This window comes from Acipenser ruthenus, chromosome 20, assembly GCF_902713425.1.
Source record: "Acipenser ruthenus chromosome 20, fAciRut3.2 maternal haplotype, whole genome shotgun sequence".
Taxonomy (NCBI): Eukaryota; Metazoa; Chordata; class Actinopteri; order Acipenseriformes; family Acipenseridae; genus Acipenser; species Acipenser ruthenus.
In genome coordinates this window covers 3,885,548-3,902,912 of record NC_081208.1, presented here as the reverse complement: position 1 = coordinate 3,902,912, position 17,365 = coordinate 3,885,548, and the positions used below count along the sequence as shown (strand labels likewise).

The window sequence follows — 17,365 nt, the reverse complement described above, 5'->3', positions numbered from 1 at the left end:
GTTGAGAGTCAGGGAGTATAATATGGCTTCAGTCAATCTGTGTGCATGTCAAGCTTATATATTGTATATATGCATCTAGACTGATGACATTTTATTTTTCATGACTTGCAGCTTGAATTTACAGCTGATACCAGAGACTCATTTCACTGGCGTTCAGGTTTTTTTCTGCAGAAAAATCTCCTGATGTGAATTAGTTTAATACACATACTCAAGTATAGTCATTTAATTCATTCTACATGTTACTTTGTTTTGCCAGGGAGGCAGAGTAAAGAAAACCAAAAATAGTAGTTAGTTATTGTCTGTGTTTCAGTATTATGGCTGTTATTGTCATTTTAAAATATATGTATTATTTCCTTTTAATTTGCATTATTTAATCTTTCTTATCCAGGGAATACATGAACTCCTAATATATATATATATATATATATATATATATATATATATATATATATATATATATATATATATATATATCTTACATTTTTTAAGCAGATAATGTTACTTAAAAAAAAAAAAAAAAAAAAAAAAAAAAAAAGTTCCTTGTTTTTTTAGTATTTGTTGCCTATTCTTTCGTAAGGAAAACAGATTCCCAGCTCAGAAGATCAGTTGCCAGCCGATACATATTTTATTTCCAATACGGTTACCCTTTAGTTTTTGTTAAAATATCCTCATAAATTATCCTGAGAAGGCTGGCATTCTCACTGGGTGCAAACATTGTCGTATTTAATCACTTTGAACAAGGAAAGACTATATAACTTCTCCCCAAATACCACAAAGCACAAAACCATTTTTTTTCATTACTGTTCTGGCATTTAATTTCCGGTAGGTTTCCCAGTACTGCCTAAGGAACTCTTCTTTCATCCATGTCAGTGAGTGCTGGGAGGGACTGAGGCTGGAGAAGCTGCCTGCATCTCCACAGGCTACTGTATTAACTATCAGTTTACATGCAACTCAATGTTATTAATGTCCAAGACACACAGTTACACCTTATGAAGAGAAAGAACAGGGCAAGTAACAGCAAAAAAAACACATAGCAAAATAGTGTTGCCTGAAAGCAACATTTCGCAATATAGGGTTAAGAGGTGTAGGATTGTATTATAGTATTGGAGTACAGCACATAGCTGTCATTGTTCCAGCTTAGTGACCTCTTACTGTACACATCTCCACACAAGCAATTCCAGGAAGGCTGGAGCAATCCCAGATCAATGCTGCTTCCCCTGCTATCAAAGCTCAGAGATGGTACTTTACCAGCAGTGGAGGGTCTGCACCCCCCCCCCCCCCCCTTGCCCCCCTGGTTTTTACACCAGGCCACTGTATTTCAATTCTATTCATACATAGCTGAGCCTTCTATGCGTTCTGTTTTTTTTTTTTTTCAGAATGCAGGCCTGTTTACTGTCTTGTTGGTTTACATGTACTGTGTTTGTAGCTTCCACCCCCATGGAATCAGGGGTAAGGGTACTGCACTGAATAAGAACACCCAGCCTTCTGTTTGCAGTACAAATAGGCTTGCTATTAGCAGCAAGAGGTCTATAAATGCGCTTCCTTAAGAAATCCAAGCCGCTGGCTATCCTGGCTCCTTCAAACTTTCACTCTTTTTAGAGGTCATGCTAACTCTTATCACACCAGATTTAAACTAAATATAAAGGGAATTCTTTCCAGGCGGTTTTGAAGTGGGAGTGCCTAATACTTGGGTAAGATGATGATCATTTTTCTCAGTCAAAGGGCCAGGAACACCACATGCCTGCCTAGGTCAGAAACTACTTCAAACTGCATGTGTTGACGTTGAATGGCAGGGTTACAAAGTCTTTTTGTGTTGGATATGAGAAAGTATTGCAAATGGTTTGTTCCTTTTAGAGATTACGTTTTATATATGGAATGTAGATTGGCTTTCATGTTGTTTTTTTGTGAGCTGAATGACAAACTGCTGTACAGACACCTATGCCTACATTGCTGAAAGGAGTTAAGAAACTGCAGTGTGCTACATAGCAAGTCATCTTGTCTTATCCTGCAAAGCAATTTGCATGTCGGCTTGCTGTCATTTGCCTTTATTTGCAGAATTGGTTTTGAAGTCTGTTTTTTTTTCTGGCTCTCTTTTACCGTTTACGCTAACACTGTAATTTTGTTTGACAAATGTTAATCCATGAAGTACCAAATTAATTAATAAATAAATAAATAAAAAAATTAGAACACAAGATACATTTATGTAATCAGATACATTCAATATCAATATTCCTTCACAGAAAATAAATGAAATCCTTTGTTTTGGCTACAAACTGCTGCATCCTATTTTGAGGACAGTCAAGTTAGACGTTAGCATAACAAGTTATAAGTATACAGTTAAAGAGAAAATTAAAATAACAGGTAGATGCCAGTTAAAAATGACAAAGTAGCCTGTCCTCAAATGAAAACCATGGCACTTAATGGGTTAAAGATTTAAAATAGGCTACCCGGGGTTACTGAGAAAGTAATAGCTCAGTGTTCTGAGAATTTTGATGACTCACGACAACAGTGCTCTTGTTTACTCATGCACTTTCTTCAGATATCAGTTTAGTAAAGAAACCATAACAAGGCTGCAGATTCTATGCACTGTCACTGTTCTTGGCATAGACCAGCGTGCAGTGCAGTAAAGGCTATATCTATCTCCTAGAACAGCATGCAGTGCAGTAACGGCTGTATCTATCTCCTAGACCAGCATGCAGTGCAGTAACGGCTGTATCTTTCTCCTAGACCAGCATGCAGTGCAGTAAAGGCTGTATCTATCTCCTAGACCAGCATGCAGTGCAGTAAAGGCTGTATCTAGCTCCTGGACCAGCATGCAGTGCAGTAAAGGCTGTATCTATCTCCTAGACCAGCATGCAGTGCAGTAAAGGCTGTATCTATCTCCTAGACCAGCATGCAGTGCAGTAAAGGCTGTATCTATCTCAGGTCCCTGTTGGTAGTGGTCTCACCTTTAATGGAACTACCGCAGAATGTAATGACCTGAGTCATTTCCTGTACTAAATACTGCACCCATGTTTCGTTTTTAAAGTACAGGGATTCGTATGATGGGAATGTTTGCCAAAGTAAACACGTCTATTGCTACATATTTTGACCATGTGCATCGAATCCTATATAGCAGTACTCTGCGTCTATTTTTTAATGTGAGCCCCGTCTTTCAACATTTTCAGTCTTTTACATGTTGCTTAGCATTATGAGATGCGATAAATATTACAAGATGATATTGTGAAAAAAAAGGAAAACTTACCTCTTTGATAAAGGAGACAATCCAGACTTAAGCTTTTGATCTAATACAATTTTTGCATCAGTTTTTCAAACAAGATTTGAACAAGCAACAAAGTTGTTGTTGTTTATAGTTTTGTATTTTACTAAAGCCGATACAATCTCAGTACACCCATAACTATGAAACAAACGTGACGTAGTAGAAGCTGTTGCTGTTTCTACTGTGTAGTGCTACTTTCTTCTTTGCTAATTGTGTACAAATCTGCGGTTACTGCTTTTCAGTAATCATCCCAGCTAAATTGCACTTGATCTGTTTCTCAGAAGCCACTGGTAAAAGCATTGCCTTTCGGGTCTTTGTTATTAAATTTACAGTTAGGGTTTGTTTAATTTAAGAAAGCCTTATTAACGTTTGCAGTCTTTACAGAGCAGGTTTGAAGAGTTGTGTCATTGTACTCTGTGGTATTTTTTATAGCAGTGCTCATTGTCTATGTTAGCGAGTTGTTCTCTCTGTCTCATGCTAAAAGCTATCAGAAACTGCAAACATATTGGCAGTGAACTGTAGGTTCTTGGAAAGGTAGGTGTGGTGAACATTGCAATGTGTTTTTGTACTTTGTGTACTTCTGAGACGTGGTTGCTAGTCTCTCGCTATGTATCTACACACACACGCACACACTTAATATTGAATTGGTTTCGAATGTCAGTTCATGTCACTGGACCTCGTCCAATGAGTGAGCAGTAATAGGCTTGCTCCATAGTGTCTGACTGGAATCCCACACACTACCACTGCTGTAACACCCATCCTTCCCAGCAATCGCTTGTGCAGAATACCCCACTAATCCAGCTAATCACCCCACCTGATTATTAAGAAACCGACCCCCTGCAGCTACAAAAGCTGGAAATCCTGATTCGTATAGCACAGATTCATGATGAATAAACAATACCACACTGAACTGGGAGGCATCACAGTATCCATGCATTCAAGTGCAATACAAGAGTAACTTATTTGCATTTGGATATGAATTGAAGACTGACTGAAAACATAATAAATATCAATTCAATCTTATCTTCTTTATATTTTGGGAAATATAATGATTAACACTGGCATTGCCTGCATGGTATAAGGCTATATCCTCCACATGGTGACCCTTAAGCAGATAGGAGTTTGTTTGCTTTTAGTGTAACGGTTTTCTTCACATACGGTTCTGATGTGTTCTTTGTTCTGCTCGTCTGTTTTTTTTTTAAAGATGAAAGTCACTGAGTTGTTAACCTTTTTGATTGATGGTGCATTTGTCTACGTTAGTGGTTTCTGAGATTAAAAAATGCATTGTCTCTCTGTAAAATTTTAAATGTATTTATTAAAGCATAAATGAATACCAATAGTCCCAGACAACAGACAGCATGGCATGTGATTCAACAGATGTATTTAAATAATAGAGTAGATCACAAAATAATTCTTCCACTTCCTATAATGATGGGTTTAGTTGATTTGTATAGCTTTGTTTTTATAGCTAAGTAGCTGGCTGTAGTATCCCATACAAGCTTTCTGTTCATGAAGTTTATCAAGCAAAGAATGCATTTCTGTAGAACTTCAAAAACACTTTGACACGCCTGCACAAAAACACATTGACACGCCTGTACAAAAACACATTGACCCACAATAACACATTGACACACCTTCACAAAAACACATCGACACACATGCTGTACTCAACAACACACTCATTTTGCATGTAGAATTATTTAAAATCTGCAATATTTCTGATGGCTTTTTTATGGTCTGTCAGCAAATTATTTTATTTTTTAAATTGCTTTCATAATAATATTTTATTGTTAGCAAAGAAGACTCAAGAATAATGTGCACTTCATTTTTCTTTTTCTAGAGCATGTTTGTCAACTTTGAACATTTCTGCTTAAAAGAATATAGAACATAAAGGCACGTTGCACTGTATTTAGCTTGCAAGGCTGTCTGCGTCTGGTAACTTCCTTTTGAGGCAATTAAACACGTGGAGGTATATGGTGCCAGTGCAGTTATCACAAGCACTTACTGAGTTTGTCTTAGCATTTTCAGTATTTGTAAGACTCATTGTAACTGGTTAATCTAGTTCATTAATCCTGCCACCACACTGTGAGATTCACTATCCTGTGCAGGGCAGTAATAGGACCCCCCCGCCCCCCTCCCTGTGATCAGCATTGGGAGTAGGGTTCCTACCTGTCCCTGTTTTCCCTGGATCGTCCTGGTTTTGAGGAAGGATTTAAACTTTTAACAGCCTACCCTTCTGTTTGGGGGTCCCGTTTTTTGGTACCTCTGAGATTGCAACCTTAATTGTGAGTGTGTGGCTCAGGGGGTTCTGACACCTGCTGCATGGGAAGGGAATTTTATATAGAGTATGTCGTGGTAGGATAAGTTGGTCTTGTCTTAAATTATATTCTCAAAATTCTGCAAAAGAACCTACTTATAAAAGGTTATAAAACCCTTTTTAATCTTTTCTCAAGTAACATATGTTATCAGTCCATCTTTGTTATATTTAAAACTACAAGAATGTACTGTTTTGAAGTGCTTTCTATACTGGTAGTTCTTTGGGTGTGTTACTGTTGACCTGGGTTTAGTCAATCTAAAACCAATAATTCTTTCATTCTGGTTTTATAGAAAGGGTGATTTCTTCTCTCTTCTTTTTTGTTAGATATCTGTGGACGTTTCTATAACATTTATCATAAACTCAAGGTGGCCTTGGTGGAATTTCAAGCCAATCCTAGTTTGAATGTCTGCCTCAGGAACAGAGTAATCAAACCCCCTTGCTGAACACAAATATGTTGGCAGCGTAACAAAAATATTTTTAACATTGTTAGAAAAAAAAGGGGTTGTTTTTGTAAGGGAAACTTGTTTTCAGATTTTGTCAAAATATGTGTATAAGCCGGCATTCCTCTGTACAAAGTGGATCAACCGGCAGTTTGAGATTTTTTCAGCAAGCACATTAAGGAGGTGGTGCCATGCCAAAGTCAGACCAATTGTACCTGGAATGCTGCAGGTCTATTTGATATATATATATATTTTTTTACAACATGGAACTATTTGTAATATTTGAGTAAAAAAAAAAAGAAGTAAGTTTGTTTGTTTCATTGATTAATGGTGCTGGTAAGCTTGTAACTTGCTTTAGAATTTGAAAGTACAAGATCTAGTCTTGTAGGGCTTTAAGTGGAACAGCCGTACAATGTTATGAACAGATTAATAGCATCGTTTCATTTGTAGTCCGATTCAAACGTGAGCTGGGATTAATCCCAAACTCTAAAGCCACTCTAGAAAGATGTTATTTAACAACAGAAAGGCGCTGTTGTACCAGCAGCATGGTTTGTATTCAATTCAGGCCTTTGTGGTACAGGTAGACAAAATAGAAAGTAACAGAATGCAGTCTGATCTAAGTTCCCGGAAGACCCCTTGTTTGTTAATTACTGCTACATCAACGATCCCTACAAAGGTGTTAGCCCAACACAGCAAATCACTGTACTGTGTTCTCGGAAATGCTCATATATCTGTGAATAGCCAGTGGGTGGGCTTTTGTTCAGTTGTGCATGTTTGATCCGCTATTGTGCGTGTTCGATTAACACCCCCCCCCCCCCCCCCCCAAGCCGTGAAGATATATTTCAGATTTTCAAATTAATGTCCGAGTCACAAGCGTTCAAAGAAGCAAACATCAAATCAGTGCTGAAAGCTTGTGTGTGTACAGCACAGTAGTACATGTGCAGGCTCGGTTGTTCCAGCATTAATAACAGATTGACTCTTTCTTTTCCTCCATTGCAGAGGGGCAGCCTATAGATGAGAAGGGTTCACAATGCCCCCAGGAGTGCAGTGGGTGCAGGATATCTGGGAAGAGGAGGAAAACCCAGAAATTGATCTTGATTTTCTTCTGCCTACCGGGATTTACCTGCGCTTTCCTGTGCTACGCAGTGCCACTATCGGGGCTATCAAAAAGGTATTTTGTTTGCTTTGGTGCACTTGACCGAACGTCCATCAGTGTTCTGACATGACTATTTACCTGGCAGCGTTTACATTGTTACAGAAAGAAAGGAAGGATGGATCTTGGTTGTGAGAACCTGGCAGAGACTCTTTTAATTAAGTTATATTCATTGAATGTAAATGCTGCATTTAGATTAGATTTGTTCATTCAAAGCCATGTATCAGCTTCATGTAAATTACTTAACTTTCGTTTTTTTTCCACTGCTTTTATATGGGGAAAAAATGGCATCCTCATATGAGGCTATCACGCATTTGCGTCTTCATATGTCCCCATATAAAGGCGGAGTTTTTTTATTCGACCCCATATGAGGTCACCATGCATAAACGGTTCTAAATTCTCAGAACTTTTTGCTCAACTGCATTATTAGCATCATTTTTTACCAGACAGGAGAAACGCAGCCAATAAAGTTAGAAAACGAGAAACCAAAAAGACTTTTCAGTTCCAAACTTGTAATTAGTCTTGAGTTGCTTCATATTGGTTTTAGAATGTTTTTTTTACTTTCAGAAAAAAATTGCACTAATGATGGTTTAGAGTAAATATCTTTGAGAATATAGCCTTGGGACTTACTAATGTTACTACTACTAACAATAATACAATGGGAATTCTAATCACATGATGGTATTTAGGTACATTAAGTAGGTTCAGATAAGCTCTTTTGTCATTCTGTGGGTGTGAGAATGGATTAGATTATTGGTAAAGTATCTGCCTTTTATCGTCTTGACTGAAGTCGCAAGTTTGTCAAGTAATAAAATAACGAAGACATTCGGAATCTTTCTTTCTTTACCAACAACCTTCCCTTCCCACCACCCAAATTTAGTCTAATCAGACAGAAACGTTTATCTGTGCTTCCTTTCCATATACATTATAAATTAAACTGGCACTGCTGTTGCAATAATTAGCAAAACTGTACTTCCTAACAGAAGGGGATTTCGTAAGAGGACCTTAATGCTATCAGTGTCCGGATGGGGGGGATGGGGAGGGGGAGGAGGCGGATACGTTTATTTGCTGGGTTCATATGCAGTTCTTCAGCAACTGTTTTAGAAAGTAGACTAGGTGGCCCAGTTGGTAGTAGCCTTTAACTGCTGGATGCTTAGACTCCAACTTGGGTTAATTAATTTATTCTTAGCCCTTGTTAATCAGTAGTCCATGTAAAAAAAAAAAAAAAGACAATTGGCAGGAGTCAATTCGCAGTCACCAGTGCTGAAGTGGATTGGTTGTTCAGCTCCAGTTAGGATGCCTAGCACTGTAGGATGTCCCACATTGGGCGCACCCCCAGCCCGACTTCCACCAGGGGCTCTTCCTCTTCTCTTTGGCCAATGTCTCCTCCTCTGTGTCTCTTCAGCATGTCTGGAAGAGAGCCCAGAGCGAGCCCCTATTTCAATCCCTCAATGAGCCCGATGCCTACGTCTTCACCTGCATCAACGTCACCGCAGAGCAGGAGGAGCTGGAGGATGAGCAGCGGCGCCTCTGTGACGTGCGTCCCTTCATGCCCATACTGCGGCTGGTGTCCCGAGAGGGGGACCGGGTCGAGAAGGTCAGCAACACCCACATCAGCCTGCTCATTGGAAAAGGTATCCCATCCTGCCTTGGCTCAGTGCAAGCTGAGTAAAAGTAAGGTTTAGAGTTGCGAATGCATGGAATAGCCTACCAGGGTACGTGTCTAGAACAGCTCTCATTATTGCATTCCTTTTCCAAAGTGTATTTATTTTCCATATTTTCATGGGCCAAGAAAAATCACATTGACTTCCGGCCAAGCAAAATAGGCTTGATGTAGGATAACCGTAACACATGATGGTTCTGCATGATCAACATTAAAATAATCATTAAGTGAGGAGAGACGGAACCAGCTCAGGACTTTGCCACTCCGTGGTAATGTCTTCTGTCACTCATTGATTATTTTCTCTTGCCCTCTCATTGTGTCTCCTCTGTCCCCCTCTGGCTCCCTGATCAGTGTTTATCCCTGCTGCTATATCCAGAGAAGCATTGTGAAGTTCTTTTGGGTTCTGTGTGATGACTTGTGAACCTACCGGAATACTGAAAGGACCTTATTTGCTGTAATCCTTTCCAAAAACAACCGAAGCAGAGAGAATTAATTGATCATTTATCAAACAAGCTTTTTTTATTGTTAGTCAGCCAGATTGTTTAAAAAATCAATTTAGCTCATTTGTGAGATCGACTCCCCTGCTACAGAAAGTAGGTTCATTTAGTATTTGTTGCAGCTAAGTAAGTCTAGAGCCACGGTCATCAAGGCAAATTAAGACCAAGTCTTCCTGCTAAAATGAGCTACAATATGAACTTGGACTCAAATAATCAGCTGTAAATTCTCCACAAATGTCATTAAAATGTAACCCTACCCTTTTAAAGGGTTTATATTTAATACTTCGTGTTTCAATTTACATGCGAGAAGCTTCCATAATAGAGCTTTGTCTCTTTTTAATGATCCTTTGTCATCTGAGTTGGTTGCCTTTGCCCTGTATCTTATTAATTAGGCGTTCTGGATTACAAACTAGAGTAAAAAGCCTGGAGAATGGCCTGTGGTGTTCTGTTCTGCAGGCTCATCGTCAGACCCCCTGTTCACCTGTATCCTCCTGCAGGTTTGCATGAGTTCGACTCCTTGAAAAACCACGAAGTGAACGAGTTCCGCTCCAAGATGCGGCAGTTCTGTGAGGAGAAAGCGATGGACAGGCAGAGGCTAGAGTGGCACAGGTGGATGCAATCCAACTTCCCCTGTGAGCTGGAACCCTGCTCAAAGCTGCCAGAGACCGGCTGCCTCAAGTCACGCAGCGCCAAGAAACTCATCGTGAACGTCAAGTTCGAATCGAGTGATGTAAGTGTAGCGGCCAGCGTTGCGTGATGCACTGCTGTTGTTATTATTATTATTTGTTTATTTAGCAGACACCTTTATCCAAGGCGACTTACAGAGACTAGGGTGTGTGAACTATGCATCAGCTGTAGAGTCACTTGCAATTACGTCTCGCCCGAAAGACGGAGCACAAGGAGGTTAAGTGACTTGCTCCGGGTCATATAATGAGTCAGTGGCTGAGGTGGGATTTGAACCGGGGACCTCCTGGTTACAAGCCTTTTTCTTTAACCAGTGGACCACACAGCCTCCTATATGTGTTATGTGTTCTGACCCCCGTTGGTGAGATGAGAGGAGGTTAAAAGCTCTTAAATCCGCCTTGTTACATAAGCACACAGCAACTTTTTTTTGTTTTTGTTTTTGTAAAAGTAAAAACTATTTATATACGCCGTGTCCTATAAGACATCTTAGTGAATATTAGGTTAGGATGTTCTCTGTGGTTGGCCACACAGTGTCCTATATTTGTTCCTGTTTGCTTAAACACATTTCACGTTTGAAAGAAATAGAGACAATTCTATCTATGATGCATGAACTATGGGACACCCTGTACTGTTTGTCCCAGATTTCATGATCTGTATTAACTAAATAATTTAGTTTAATACAGACTCATGAGGTCTTCACTGATATGCAGCACCAAAAACCGCAACATCCATTAAACTTAAAGAGAACGATGGTGTAATCTCGAGTTAAACAGGAAAGTGCTGATTCTGAAAAGTGACACCAAAATAAAGGGCAATCCAGCTTGTTGAAGATGTATTTACCTTCACTTGCTCAGTAACATGTTCTCCTCTTCTCTCCTTATTCTAGGAAAGCTTCACATTTCAAATCCTACCCCAAGATATCCCATTAACTCTAATGCAGTATGCTTTAAAAAAGAAAGCCACGGTCTTCAGGCAGCCCAGACAAGAAAAACCAGAGGATTACACTTTAAGAGTCAACGGACGCTGTGAATATATTTATGGGAAATATCAGCTTTGCCAGTTCAAAGTGAGTAATAGTGATCAGAAAACAAAATGCACCTGTGAGAGGAGTCTGAGCACAAAGCCAACTGCGTAGTTAGTAGAATACTGTGTAATCTTTCTAATTGTTTCTGATTTCCCCTTCTGTAATTCTGCACTGACACAAGAAGAGGTTGTTTATATAGCTAGGGTACAGCAGAGTTCTATAAGAGACATGCACATCGTCAGCTGTGGAGGGATCCAAAATAAAACATGTTTTTGAGTCTTCTTTTAATTCCTGCAGTAGTTTTTGTATAGTTATTCGTTAATAGAAAGTACTGTTGAATTATTCCCAGACTTCCGAACAACCTTGTGCTTTTGATGGCAATACATTTGTTATTTTCAGCAAGATGTTGATTTAAATTTTTTTGGGAGGGAAGGGTGGAAGGAGGTGGGGGTGGGATCTTTTAAGATGAGACTATTCATTTTCATGTTAGTGTTACATGAAATATGAGTGAAAACTCTTTTCAAAATGTCTTTATTCGTTATTATAAGCATTGGGGTTTTTCCCCAACATACCAACACAATGCAGAAAAACAAAACTCTGTATTATGGAAATAGAAAGTACCTGAATTTTTTGCTGAAAGTATTTTTTCTGAAAGTAAGAGAACATTAAGAAAAGTTCAAACAACACCATTAGTATTGTTTTTAATCCGCCACTGGCACTTTCTGCTGTGTTTGTCTCAGTCGTTCAAGAGGGCTTTTTAACAGTTACAGTGGCATATAAACCACTGCGCTTTATATTGGTCAGGCAATAAGTTACAGGCTCTTTTATAAGGTTTCAGACACTGCGAGGGAACGTCTGTTGACACCTGCAGGCTGCCCTTAAGTTCCATGGAAACTAAATTCACAAGTTCCACATTCTATAAAGAAATCATTTACATAAAAAAAAGGGGGCGGGGTATGTTGGCCGTAGTTCTGTTTTCCTGGAAATTGGAATGCAGAAGCGATCCACTTCCTGCAGCACAGTGCAGTTTTTTGTTTTGTTAAAATTAAAGTGTTAAATGCATTTGTTTTATGTAGTTTTCACTCTAAAGATAAACGTCAGGTCACTCCCCATGTAGGCCTTGCAATAAAACCAGTAGTGATAGTGGCGTCATGCCAATTCCAGGTCAAATATCCTTTGAACCCGAGCTCTCCCAGTACATGAATGTGCCATCCAGTACACTTGCACTTGCATGTCTCGTTCCAGCACTCTCACTTCAGTCCCTTTGTCTGTAGGAATCGGGAGAATGAAACGCAGGTATACAGTTAGGTGGTGACGTGAGGTTGCACTGTGGGTTTAAATCGTTAATCTTTTTTTTTTTTTTTTTTTTTTTTTTCACCAGTATATCTGTACCTGTCTGCATAACGGTCAGACCCCTCACCTCAGTATGGTTCATCACACGGCGATCAGGAAAATGCAGGAGGAGCAGGGGAGCTTCAACATGCAGATCAGCAAGAGCCGCGCCTTCTCCAAACCCCCTCCCCTGCCTCTCAAGAAGGTCAGATTCTCCGCTAACCAGTGAATCTGCACTAGGGCCAAGTCTCAAAGGAGAAAAGCAATGTGCTCAAAACCGTGGTGGATCCAGGTCCCCGCCATGCTAACCCTGTTCTAACACGCACCTCTTTCTATCTTTCCGTCGTCTCTCTCATTGCATTTTAAAAACGTACTTTGAGAGCAAACACCAATGGGATTGGTGTTGAGGGGGGCGGTGGTAACACGATCCGCCACGGTTTAGATCATTAAAATAGAACCCCATGATGTGCTAGTGTTCTAAAGTTAATAGCAGGGACATGTTGTAATGTGTGTTTAGTTGGTTTATAGTATGTTTCTTTCCATATTTCCATGTTATTGTTATTACCGTGTTAAGTGTCAGTATTTAGCCAAATAGATACTGTGAATACCTGAAGCAATGTTGAGCTCAGGAAGAAAAACTTAAACGAATAATTTGCAGCAGGTAGAGGGTGAGAGTGGGAACCTCTTATAAAATGAGGGTAAGTCTTCAATTCACTTGTAACTGTGGCTGTGCGGCCACATTGTGTAACATTATAGTGTTACAAAATATCGCTTGCCGCTTTCGTGGTTGTGTTTTATGAATATCCCATAAACAGGATCTTGCACAATCTTAAGATGACGTGTTGGCACGACAGGTGGAGAGCAAAGATGAGGTCCAGTTCATACCAAGCCAGACATAATAAGGCTAATGAAAGTGTTCTTGTGCAGTAAATAGTGTAGGCTTTGACTGCAGTATTTCATTTACATGGGTTGTTGGTGGCTTACCAAGATAAAGTGATCTGAAGATATTAATGTTTTGTCAGAATGACTCATTCTTCTGTTTGCTCGTACAAGAAACCTGGCTTGCTTATCGTTGTTGAGAGGTTTCACAGTTTCTCAGCATCTTAACGTTCTTTTTGTTTCAATTGATGGAACTGCGACAGAAAGCAGAATAGTGTGAAAAGGCAGTAGAATTCAAAATAATAACTAGAGTGTGGAGCGTGGAAGAAAAAAAAAGATGCTCATAGAATTTTAATCAAAACCTTATTTGATTTATAAAGAAATTCAACTATACACGTCAAAGCCTAACAAAAGCCACTGTGCTCCAGGCTTTAATTAGCTCCTGTTTTTTTTTTTTTTTTTAAACACCTGTCAATTTTACTTAACCAAACCACAAATGAACATCACGCACGGTCTCTTAAGCACTCTCCAGTAGGGGTGTGCTGATGCTCGTAATTGCCTTTTAAGTTATATTTACCAGCAGCTATTAAATAAATCCACACGCCCTTGCCTTTTTTTTTTGGGACCGGGAATATAACACTAAACAGTGAGTGACGAGATAGTAAGGGTTTTATACAGTAGATATATTTACCTAGCACTCAGCCCTGAAATTGATTTGTTTAATATTTTTACCAGTTTGTTTGTTTTTGTTTGCAGCAAACTATCTCTTCCCTGTGGACGATGGAGGAACCGTTTATTATCCACTTGGTGCAGGGGAGCAGGGTGAATGCTGACGAGGGCATGAAGGTGGGTGCTGTTGCCCGTCTTGTTCACTGAAGTGCTACATCAGGTTGTTTACTCGTTATCTCCAGAAGGGCCATTTGCAAATCATGCGGTCATGTGACCCGACCGCACATTTCCCATGATTCATCTGAAGCGGTTTTCAGACACTTTCAAAAAAACAGGAAGTGGGGAGGAACTATCTGGCCTCTTCTCTTGGGTCTGAGCCGTAATTCTTAGAAGAAAGGCACAATTCTGTCACCCATTCTCGGTATTTACTTAACCCCTTTTTCTGCGGTCGGAGAGGCAACAACAAATGATTTACAGCAAGACAAGGGGTAGGGATTGTATTGCCCATTTGTCCTCACTCACTCTTTACTTACTTAATATCTTGGTACACTTGAACAGATTGTCTAAATATTTTAATGAGCATCTCCCAAGTAGAATGGTACCCTGAAATGTTCTCCTTTTCTAGGAAAGCAGTTCAGCTGGGGATGGGGAGTTTGTTGCCGGATAACTTCACTCAGACTGCTTTCTCTAAATGTCTTGGTATCCCTGAATAGTAAAACCAGAATGGACGACACTGCTATGCAATGGGAGTCTTATTTCCCTCCCTGTATTCAGTGGTATAACTTCAGTTTAATAAGGACATAGTTTGAACTAAGACCCGGAGTAGAAATGCCTACTCCTGGTCTAAAGAAACGGTATGCTCTGCTGATATTGTTATATTGTTTGTTTGCGTTTTGTAATGAAGCGTCGTGAAGTTCACATATCCTGACTCTCTTTCAGACATGTTCTTCTTTTATATTTTTTAGTCTGGTGATACACAAGAGCACTTCTGTTCACTCAAAAAAATGATTTAATGATAGCTCTGGAATTTTGACCTAAAATGTTCCTATTCAGATTTTGGAACAGACTGCTTTAATCAATTGACTACTTTTCACCAAAATTAAGACTCTAATGTCTCACAGTAACAGTATATGGCATGATACACACACACATACACACACACACACACACACACACACACACACACAAACCCCCAGACAAGTGTCTGATTATTTTACTTTTACATTGTAAAGTGTTTATAGTGTGAGATGCAATGCCTTAGGTTTCTTTTTCCCAACAAAAAGATTGATTCAGTAGCTTAAAGATGTTGTAAGGAGATTATAAATGCACATGACTGTGAGTAGATATGATGTTCTTGTCTGGTCTGAATAAGCTGTATATTGTACCACAGTGCCTTGTAGCTTGGGGCCCAGTGTGGGGTCTTGATATTCAGACTGTTAGCAATGTCCGATCCAGGGATTAAAACACTGCAACAGTCTGGTAATAGTAAATGAGAACACACTGCTTTAGTAAGGACACAGCGTTCAGTGTTTCTAAGTGTGCTTTGCACAGGCTTGTCTATAATGTATAAATCATGTTAAACATTCTGTGTTATATATCAAAGATTTGATGGATTACCTAGTCACTTGTTTACATACAGTATACATAGATTTGAAAACAGCTTTATTATTTTAAATATGTTTTTACATGTGCATCCACCTTAGTAAATATTAGTTTTTTTTTAAAATTTTATCTTTGAAATTTAGAGAGCAAAGTAGGTTAGGAGAAAGAGACATGTGAAAAATAGTACAGTAACTACAAGCAGTGACGTACGCTAGAAAAGAAAAAAAAAGAAAATACAACTGACCTACATTTTTTTAAAAGCCAGATGGTTGTGTAATAGTTCAGGACATTTCTGGGAATCTGGGGGTGAAACCAGTAAAAGGGCCTATCAAGCCAACGCGCGCTCTATCAAATACCTCCATGCACCACTCTACCCAAGTTGAAAACCCTGCTGCCCCTGATGCTGCGTTTCCATGTTCATTTACCTGGCCCGCATTGGCTGCCAATCTGAGCGGCCCACGATTTTTTTTTCTGACCCTTTCCCAAAGCGGTGCTTTAATATTCTTGTATTTTTTTTTTGTTACAAAAAGCTCCAAAGAATTGTTAGGATTGTCAGAAGCAAAGCAATAGTGTCCATCCTTTCATTTTTTATAAAAAAAAACAAAAAAAAAAACGTATGTGACCTTCGCCGCAAGGCTTGCTGGGAAAGAACCGTCAAGGTGAAAAACTTGCATTGCATGGAGTCTCTTCATTCTATCAATGGGAGTTCAGGAGCCATGCAGGAGAACCCGGATCAGCTCGGATTGGCCATCAATCCGTGCTCATGGAAACAAGGAGAGTTCATTTATTAACTTAATGTGTGTCGGGATTAACAAATAAATCAGTCAGGAAAGGGGCAGGCCACATAAACCATTATAGCAGTTTAAGAGAACGATGACTAAAAGATCTAGACTAGAAGACCCTTAAAGGGAAAGTCATTTTACCCACACTTTTATTCCACTACGGCATTTGAAAAGTACAGCAGCCGTCTAAAAGTATGTGTAAAGTGGTCAAGTTCAGCTTGCTCACCTGGTTTGTTTTTCAGCTGGTTGTTCAGGCCGGACTGTTCCATGGGAGTGAGATGTTGTGTAAAATGGTAACCAGCAGTGAGGTGGTTGTCTCGTCGGAGCCCGTTTGGGATCAGAAACTCGTCTTCGACATCAATATCAGCGAACTTCCACGCATGACCCGTCTCTGCTTCGCCCTGTATGCTGTCATCGAGAAAGCCAAAAAGCCACGATCCACCAAGAAGAAGTCCAAAAAAGCTGTGAGTAGCATAAATCATATGGAAACAAAGACTGGCAAAAGCATCAATGCAAAGTATACTAAACCACAGTGAACGCCCAGAATATCATGGTGCAGAATAGAGTGTTCCAAAGTTACAATCAGATAAAACCTCCACATCCAGCATTGCTGTCATTCGCATATGATGTTGGTCATTCCATTTAGTATTTGATGCTACAGGCTCAGGATCACACTTTGTTTTTGACTTACGTTACCAGTTTTACAATGGTGTAAGCGGTTATTTATAGTAAGGCGGTGATTATAGTTTGTTTGCAAGAATTCATTTTGCACGCTCTGGTTACTGTTTTCCTCATTTGCATATGTATGTAGCTAGTTTGTTTTGATTGGTGGTCGCTCTCCGGAATTGGAAACGGCTGCACCAAGTATAAACCGCTGGCAGTGCTATGGTTAAATCTCCGTGTGTGTTTGTGAATGCTTCTGGGACACTGTGGTTTCTAATGCTGGTCTGTTGTTTGTCTAACTGACATCCGCATTGCTGTGTATCCTTTCAGTGAAATTAATAAGAGGCAGATAGCACTACCTTTCCTCTGTGGCCAGACTATCATGCAAAGTGGAGCCTTTG

General features: G+C 39.6%; 1 protein-coding gene across 3 annotated transcripts in view; it reads left to right on the top strand.

The window, feature by feature from the left end:
* Positions 1-17,365, top strand: part of LOC117425425 (phosphatidylinositol 4,5-bisphosphate 3-kinase catalytic subunit delta isoform-like) — a 51,237-nt gene that overhangs the window by 18,507 nt on the left and 15,365 nt on the right. For all 3 annotated transcript variants that reach the window (XM_058993196.1, XM_058993198.1, XM_058993197.1), the window contains 7 exons: positions 7,016-7,187; positions 8,575-8,803; positions 9,827-10,059; positions 10,900-11,079; positions 12,419-12,574; positions 14,005-14,094; positions 16,544-16,765. In XM_058993196.1, coding sequence (XP_058849179.1) covers positions 7,047-7,187; positions 8,575-8,803; positions 9,827-10,059; positions 10,900-11,079; positions 12,419-12,574; positions 14,005-14,094; positions 16,544-16,765 — 1,251 coding nt within the window. In that variant the 5' untranslated portion in view covers positions 7,016-7,046. The remainder of the gene's footprint in view (positions 1-7,015; positions 7,188-8,574; positions 8,804-9,826; positions 10,060-10,899; positions 11,080-12,418; positions 12,575-14,004; positions 14,095-16,543; positions 16,766-17,365) is intronic.